Here is a 9319-nt window from a genome sequence, read left to right on the forward strand (position 1 = left end):
AATGGTATATGAGTATTTGTTTTATCACATTTGTTTTTAGTTCACGTCGGAATGTAAATTCAGGGCGGACGGAATATGGGAAACTCAGAAAAAAATACGGATAGCCTAATCTACTATCCTGACGTCAAGCAGATTTATTGCAAAACATCCTGCTGCAGTTATTTACGTTTCATTGTGAACACGATTGCTCAGATCTTAAGGACCCTATTAAAATGTTGATACTAAGCGCCGGGCAAAAACAAAGCAAACAATGTTTTCTCTCTCTGCCAAGATTTCAAAGATTGTCTTACGACTTTTGCTCAAAAGTTGTTTGATCAAGGTTACAAGATTCAAGACCTCAGTAAAGCTTTTTAAAAGTCTTATGGTAGACGTCTGGAGCACATTTTTTATAAATTTAACGCATCGGTGACAAAAATGAGATCTGGTGCATTTTGACTTGACATTGTCATTGTCATGACGTTACTCATCTAAATCGAAAACAAGAGATCCGGGGTAGAATAGGTCTTCAGCAACCCATGCTTGCCGTAAAAGGCGACTATGCGTGCCGTGAAAGGCGACTAACGGGATCGGGTGGTCAGGCTCGCTGACTTTGTTGATGTATGTCATCGTATCCCAAATGCGTGGATCGATGCTCATGATATCAATCACTGGATTGCCTGGTCCTGATTCGATTATTTACAGATCACCGTCATATAGCTGTAATATTCCTGGGTGCGTCGTTTAACAACAAACAAACCAACCGTTATGTTCCACTGATTTTTAAGGGGGACAATTGACTTGATTTTGCATGTGTGTCGGTGCAACCAGTGGAGCAGGATACGCTCACCTTTTTGCGGAAATCCTGGTATCGTCACTATTTGATAGTTATTCAGAAAGAGTTTTCAAATGTGTTACAAATGTGCTAAACAGTGCGCGTCTGCAATAATGTGAATGTTGAGTCCTTTTCATACTTGGTTTGTGATCACAAGAATATGGATGGCTGACGAGGCGTATTATAGAAACAAATAATGTTTGTATTTCTTAAATTGTATTTGCATTGTTTGTACATGCATGATGCTGCACTATCGGGAATAAGTTGTTAAGTCTGAACGTTTGTGAGGTGTTTGGACGCTATAATGAAACATCTGTGTGTATGTTGTGTCACGTGACAACAGTGCATGAAGCACGAGGAAACATCTATGTGCATGTGACCTGACAACAGTGAGCTTTGTTTAACGCCCGGCGACACTGGACGCCGCTCGTGATATCACCGAGTGTCTCACCGATTTGCATTAGTAGTTTAGAAAATATTATGATATCTAATTTGTTGTCTATAACGATATTCGGGGATTCGTATTTTAATAAGCCTTAAAAAAAATAAAACAAGTTGTCTGTAAGAAAGACGTACGTCTTCAAACACCGGTTTGTCAGACCCAGTCAAACAAAACTTAATAAACTTATTCAAGTTTTCAATGCAAAAACGTTTTCTCGATAAATATTTCATTTCATCAGGAAGTTTGCTGAGAAAAAGGGGTGGAGTGGTTTACCCGATCTTCATGTGAAAATACTCTTCGTGTTGTCAACAATGTATATATTAATAACATTCGCTGACATGTAAGCTCTTCACGGTCTCATATGCAGGTGTAAATCATTATCAGTCTGCACGACTTTCTCGTAAACCGGAATCACGTGACCAATACGACTGAAACAGCATGACATGAGGCCAATATTCATTGATTCTTTGTTCGTCTTATATGTTAGTCAAAAGTGAGGAGCATTGACGCATTTTCTTAAAATGTACAGCCAATGTTCAAAACATAATAAAAAAAGTGAATATTTCTCTTGATTGATGTGTGGGTAGACTAACATTTAGTCTCTATAATCTTATATTACACAATATCCTTCTTGACTCTAAAAATATAAAAAATCCCTATGCTCATTTCAGAATAGAGCTAGCTTGAGCTTGCTAGACTTGCTTGAGTTTCTAGATTATTATTTTTTCATAAAATAAATATATTCCACGGTCATGGTGCAGGACTAATGGGGGGGGGGGGGGGGGGGGGGCTTTATGAGTATATGTATTTTCGTAGGCAGTTTAGACACCGAAGAAAACATTCTCTGCTTCGAATTTGAATGTTTAATGTGTGGACAAGTTAACGTTGACGCACTGATAGATGATTTATGTGTAACCAGACCAGCCAGCCAGTGTGCCGTGTATCTAGGCATGTACTCAACCTGTCGCTGGGATAATAATTCTCTCCAACTCTGATGGCCTGCTTGATGACTGGTTGTGTGCGACTTTCCTTATGTTGCGACGAATGACTTGAAACGTATTTACTCGTATCAATTATCTTTATTACTCGTTTAGACTCTTGCGATCAGGTTAGCCAGTCGGCATCTCGTAAAAACACATACAAGTCGACTGACTGTTCGGACATCATGGTGTCAAATAGTTTGATGTGACGTCACTTACTTGTCACGTGACAACTGACCACGTTCTCACCTCGAGTTACCTTACGGATAGTCCGATGACGGTCACAAGATCGATCTAATTGTCCCACATAAATACTACTATAAATACTAGAATAGGTGTTCAGCAACCCATGCTTGCCGTAAAAGGCGACTATGCTTGTCTGAAGAGGCGACTAACGGGATGGTCAGGCTCGCTGACTTGGTTGATGCATGTCATCGTATCCCAAATGCGTGGATCGATGCTCATGTTATCAATCACTGGATTGTCTGGTCCAGACTCGATTATTTACAGACAGCCGTCATATAGCTGGAATAGTGCGGCGTTAAACAACAAACAAACAAACTGCCCCAAAAAATCTTTAAGTCTTTAACTTTAAATGATCAACTCACCACATGTATCAATAGTAGTATGAGCGGGATTTTACGAGCTGAATGTTCTTTTACACCTACGACCTTCGGTCTCATGCTGTTCAAGCCTAATCAGAAACTAGTGACACCTGTAGTGAGTGAGTGAGTTGGGTTTAACGCCGCTTTTAACGGTATTCCAGTTATATCACGGTGTGTCAGCTTAATGTGGGAGGAAAGCCCGAAGTGATGCAGGTCTCAGACGTTTACCACTTCGGTGAAACCCACGAGCACGGGTATGGTGCTGACAAACCTAGAAACATAATCGGGGAGAACCGGGATTCGAACCCACAATCATAGGTTTCTGGCGTGCCCAAGGGACGCAACTCTGCACAGCGAATCGCGGCGCCTTAGACGACTGGGCCACCCGTGCCCCCAGTGACACCTGTCACTAATAAAACATGGCACATGTGCTGATCAAGGAACATATACTCGTAGGTATATCACGAGCATGTGTTTATGAAGCACTATCAAAAAGTTCTCGAAGAAGTGCGCCTACCCTCCTCCAAGGTGCACCCGTCACAAACACATGCAAAGGCAAGTCAAATGTTCACCTGAAAAAAAAACAAGGACATACTTTTTGTCACTGATGCGTCAAATTTGGAAATATCCTCGACATGTCCAATATTAACATTTTTAAAGCTTTACTGAGGCTTGGGATATTGTAGTCCTGATCAAACTGCTTTTGAGCTAGAGTCAGATGACGCCTTTTGATATCTTCGTTGAAAGAGCATGCTCGTTTGTACCATGATAATAAATAAAACGAATAAATAAACGGGGGTCCGTGTACATATATATACATTGTATATACGAAATTAGTCCGAATTTGACTGCTTACCTGAAACATCCAGGCCGTTATTGAGAACTTTACACCCAGTAGAGTTGGTCACTACATGCCCCAGTCGAGTTATTAAAGTCACGCGTATTTGGTAGACAAGGCCGGGAACCCATGATAGCATATTTATTTACTGTGTCTAAAACTATGTGTTCCCTTATTCATTTCCAACAGCCAAACCTCGTTAATCCAGACAAATGAATGAAATTGGCAATTTTAACACATCTCCGAATTGACGGATCATGATATATTCTTTGTAATATAGCTTTTGTTGCAATAGAAGTTCAAGACAGTGATCGTCCAGAAATGGGAAATATCGGATTAACGGAGTCCGAGTGAGTGAGTGAGTTGGTTTCAACGTCGCTTTGAACAGTATTTCAGTTAAATCACGGCGTGTCAGCTTGGTGTGGGAGGAAAGTCCCATGTGGTATGGATATGGTGCTGACAAATCTAGAAACATAATTTTGGCGAAACGGGATGCAAACCAACAACCATAGGTTTCCTGCGTTCCCAAGGGACGCAACTCTGCACGGAACGGGGTCGGAAATCTCCGATCGGAGACCCGTGAAAGCTTATGCTTTATGAGTTTTTGTTTGTTTTTACCACGGCATTCAACAATTTTCCAGCTGTATGACGTCAGTTTGTAAATATTCGAGTCTCGACCAAAATAATCCAGTGATTGACATAATCAACATCCATCTACAAAACTGGGATACGATAACATGCATCAACCAAGTCAGCAAGCCTGACTTAACAATCCCGTCAGTCGTCTCGTGCGACAAGCATGGATATCTGAAAAATATTCTAACCCGGAGCTTCTTTATGAATTATATATAACATACATTAGTAAGACCAATTTCGGTGCTGTTGTTCTTGATCGTAGGTACAAATGTAAAAAAATCATGCACCCTCGAACATTTGTTTCTTCTGCTCTACCGTCGAAGATGAGTTTTGGGACAATGTAAGGCTTGTAAGAGAGTCTTGTTTTAGTTTGTTTGTTGTTTAACGCCGCAGTCAGGAATATTACAGCTATATGACGGCGGTCTGTAAATAATCGAGTCTGGACCAGACATTCCAGTGATTGATATTATGAGCATCGATCCACGCATTTGGGATACGATTACATACATCCACAAAGTCAGCGAGCCTGACCACCCGATCCCGTTAGTCGCCTTTCACGGCAAGCATAGTCGTCTTTTACGGCAAGCATGGGTTGCTGAAGACCTATTCTACCCCGGATCTCTTGTTTTCGATTTAGATGAGTTACGTCACTTATATTTTATAATTCACTAATAAACCGTTGAAAACATATTAAAACAAGTTAACATCGTAAATGAAACTATTTGAAAAACAGTATGTAACTCTTAAACATTCCCGTCATCATAAAAAAGACTATGTCAGGGTGAATAGACATGAAATAAATACAAAAAACATGTATGTTCTCGATGAATGTCGGTAGTTCAGATCCTGTCATTCCTTTTTGATGAGATATTCTACACCCACTCTGGCACATAACCACGATATAATTAAAGTAGTGATTGTATCAGAAGACAGAAATATACTACACAATACCAACATACAACACGTGGGGCATACCTCGGGGCCACTGATGAGATACCCCCATCTCTATTAATAAGAGTATTGTTTACTCTGTTGTCTTCTGTGACTCAATATGTGGCTTCATCATTTTAACCATAGCTTGGGGACATATATATTTATTAATATTAATAATTACTTTAGAGAGCAGGTGCCTCTTGTCGTATTGCCATGCTATATAAACCTCGGACATTGGTCAGTTGTCATCCTCCTCTTGGAATCGGATCCTTGTCCCCAGATCACAGGTAAGTGGCTCTTGGTCTTGGTCTAGATTTAACTCGTACGTCAATGATATATGCTTAGTCAATTCTGAATACCGATGCTGCTGAAGAAGGCATACAGCTTACCTATGAATGGTCAGTGTGTAGTGTGAACCATTTAAACAGCAGCCTTAAGTAGCATATGCAGGGGAACTAAATTTAACGGACTCTAATAACAGTTTACTCTGGATCTAGAGTTAATGTATGAGCTACACACGAGTGAGTGAGTGAGTGAGTTGTGTTTTACGCCGTTTTGAACAATATTTTAGTTATATCACAGCTTGAAGTATTGCAGATTTGATGAAACCCATGAGCACGGATATATTGCTGATGAACCAAGAAACAAAATCAGAGCAAATCTGCCATTCGACCACACGATTGTTTGGTTTATATCTGCATAGTGTTCATGTTCCGTCTCCCTGTCCCCAAACTCTCACATTGACAGAATATCGTTAAATGTACCGATTAAACACTTGCTTTTATGTTTCCTACAGAAAAAGAACACTCTTCTTGTGACAGGATGAATTTCCGGCTTATACACCTAGGTAAGTGATTATCGATCTTTTTTAGAAATATTTATTAACAGGTATATGTATGTTTGGTCACCACAAAATGAATTCACGGATGGCGACAAGAATTGTTGGAGTAAGAGTTGGATAATGAATCTTTGATCGTCGCAATGCCTATGTTTCGGATTCATTTACTGTTATATTGAGTTATTCCGCATTACACGGAGATACTCTAACTATTTTCTGCTTGGAGATGGAACTGTCTTACATTAACATATATAGATATGTTAATGTGTATTTTTCCACCTTTTTTCAGGTCTGCTGGCGCTGACCGTGTACAGCATCGAGGCGGCACGTCGAGTTAACGTTGCAAGCGTCGCCCGACGTCTGAAATCACGGTACGGCTTCCACGGCACTCGTGCAGAGCTGTGTTCAGAGATGGGTCTACACGGGAAGAACGCCATCGTGCCCGGGACGTCTCTGAAAACAGCGCGAGGGAGGGTCAAGGAGCGTCTCCGACAGACCTACGGGGGCCTGGAAGTAGTGGGAGGGAACGTAGCCGCCGACGTCAACCCCAGCCTCGGCTACACAGGCGTTGTCAGCGGTGAAATCTACACATCGCTGGAGGAAGATATCCCTAGCCCAGAGGACTGTGAGCAGTCACATGGCACCGTCACAGGGGTAGCGCTCACGAAGGAGGGGGTCACAGAGTCTCAAGTCCGTAATCTCAAGGTCGAGAAGAACGTCTACGTCAAGAAGAATGGCGTTGCTCGTCTGACCTATGAAATCAACTTCTTCTACATGAACGGTCACAAGCCAAACCGTCCCTGTTACTTCATCGACGCATGCGATCTCAGTGTAGTCCTTACGTTCAACAACATCCAGAACAAAGCTGTAGAGAGACGCCAAGACGAATGTCAAGAAAACACCACCCCGATGCCAGAGCCAACAACGACTCCAGAAGAACCTACCACAATTGAAGCTACCACCGAGGACCAATGTGACGCAGACACAACACAAGGCCGGAGCACAGCTACTCCAGCAACAGCAGCACCCACAACTGCTGACCCAACAGCCTGTGTCAACCCTGCCAGAGGAGAAGGGGGCAACGAGAAGGTCGGCAAATACGTGTACGGCGTTTCACCTCTCTGCCTCAACACCACCGTCAGTGGCTCCACCTGCACACTGGAGAACGACTACGTCAAAGTTGTGGACTTGAAACAAGGTACAAATAGGAACAACCGCGCCGCCTCCACCTACACTTGCGCTGACGGCTACGACGACGCTATCAACGGCGCCTACTCCCCTGTCCTGGATGCCATGAACTTTGGCACCAAATCTGCCCGTATGTTTATCGAATGGTACAAGACCACTCCCCTCAACTTTAAGCCAGTTCTCTTCGTCCACTACAGCACAAACTACGAGAACGCCTTCTGGGACGGCAGCAGCCTCACATTCGGCGATGGTCGAAACACTTTCTACCCACTGGTCAACCAGGATGTTGTTTCTCACGAACTTGCCCACGGAGTCACAAACCAAAACTCTAACCTCATCTACGACGATCAATCTGGCGGCATCAACGAAGCCTTCTCGGACATAACAGGGGAGACAACTGAGATGTTTGCTCGTGGTTCCAACGACTGGCTGGTTGGATCCGAAATCTTTAAGAGCACCAGTGGAGCCCTGCGTTACTTTGAAAACCCTACAAGAGACGGCCGCTCCCTCAAACACACCAGGGACTACAACGACAACGTCGATGTGCACTACAGCAGCGGCATCTTCAACCATGCCTTCTACCAGATCGTGAATGAAAACAACATGCCGATTAGAGAGGCATTCGAGTGTTTCCTCCGCGCTAACATCATCTACTGGGGCCGTTCGACCACCTTTGAGGAAGGCGCCTGTGACGTCATGCGTGCTTGCTACGACCTCGGCTACGATTATCTGCTTGTGAAACGATCCTTCGAGGTGGTAGGAGTCACTTTCAGTGAGTGTGAGGAGCCGAGCTTCATGGAGTCGGTGTCTGAGAACGAGACCCTGACGGATCTCACTGTCTCCTCCTCCCATCGTCCCGTGTTTCTGCTGGAGCCTCCATCGGGGTCAACCCGCGTCATCGTTGCGTCGTCTGGACAGGGTCACTCCATCAACTTGGCCGTGTATCACAACCTTGAATCTTCCATGCCGGTATCCATGGCAACAGGCGAGCTGACACACCAGCTTCCGTCTGGATCACCGTCGCTGTACCTGCGTGTATCTGCTGACGTTGCCAACGCCATTACTGACGTCAACGTTCGCGTCTGGTATGAATGATATCTTAAAGTGGCATTTTAGAGGCTGTCGTGTTAATGAAAACAGCGTTGATTTATGGATTTCCACTTCTTTGTTCATTAAAAGCGACACTTGGATGAAGGTGCTTATAGTTCTATAACACATGCTTGACACGGGTACTAGCACCTGTACCGAGACGTCGCATTGAAAATAATAAAGTTGAAACCCATACGTCAACTGATTGTATGAGTGAACGCTTTTTGATTGAATATTATGTCAACATCATAACTGAATAAATGATTGAACATACAGTTTGTTTGTCTGAATCACTGTTTTTAATAAACATAATTTTTTATCCAAGACTTGAGAACCTCCAACACAACAGCCACAATACAAGAACTCATCGTATTCTTCTTTGGGCTCCAATCTATCCAATTCTATTCTAATTTTTCCTTTAATGTACTTTTTCCGTAATGTTTTTGTCCCGTTATTAATTATGAAAGCATAATCCTGTCATGAATCACATATTGTCGCATAATGATGAAGCGAGCTATTTTAGCAGTATAAATGGATTAATTTGCGTGCGCGGGTGCGCGGGAACTTAAACAGTTCCAATTCAGCCAGTATCATGTTCCTATTTTAAAGAAAAAATGATATAAGTCATACAGCAACAACACACATTAATGAACACAATATTTTTTAAACCTTTCGATCGGAATCCCTTCATGGTACAACTTGTCCTGGTGGGGGTCCTGGTGATACATGTGTTATGCAAGTGCATGTGTCTGCTGTTTGCTTGTTTGTTATTTACGACGCAATCAGCAATATTCCAGCTGGTTGGCTGTAAATAATCGAATCTGGACCAGACAATCCAGTGATGGACATCATGATCATCGATCTAGGCAACTGGGATACGATGACCTGTATCAACCAAGTCAGCGAGCCTGACCACCCGATCTCTTTAGTTGCCTCTGACGGCAAGCATGGGTTGCTGA

At 42.9% G+C, this 9319-nt stretch overlaps 1 protein-coding gene across 1 annotated transcript; it reads left to right on the forward strand.

Annotated features, from left to right (window-relative positions):
- Positions 1–5504: 5504 nt before the first annotated feature.
- LOC124146442 (virulence metalloprotease-like) lies at positions 5505–8638 on the forward strand. The gene is made up of 3 exons (XM_046516730.2): positions 5505–5532; positions 6042–6092; positions 6373–8638. Exons 2-3 carry the CDS (start codon positions 6068–6070, stop codon positions 8364–8366), a joined length of 2019 nt encoding a protein of 672 aa, XP_046372686.2. The 5' UTR covers positions 5505–5532; positions 6042–6067; the 3' UTR covers positions 8367–8638.
- Positions 8639–9319: the final 681 nt, after the last annotated feature.

Source organism: Haliotis rufescens, unplaced genomic scaffold (genome assembly GCF_023055435.1).
Source record: "Haliotis rufescens isolate VD_foot unplaced genomic scaffold, xgHalRufe1.0.p SCAF_3, whole genome shotgun sequence".
NCBI classification, from domain to species: Eukaryota; Metazoa; Mollusca; class Gastropoda; order Lepetellida; family Haliotidae; genus Haliotis; species Haliotis rufescens.

Bases quoted from the DNA above. Each gene is read 5' to 3' on its own strand.
- LOC124146442 (XM_046516730.2), top strand. From the start codon at position 6,068: ATGAATTTCCGGCTTATACACCTAG. The intron at 6,093-6,372 runs GTAAGTGATTAT...ACCTTTTTTCAG, and splicing joins TTTCCGGCTTATACACCTAG to GTCTGCTGGCGCTGACCGTG.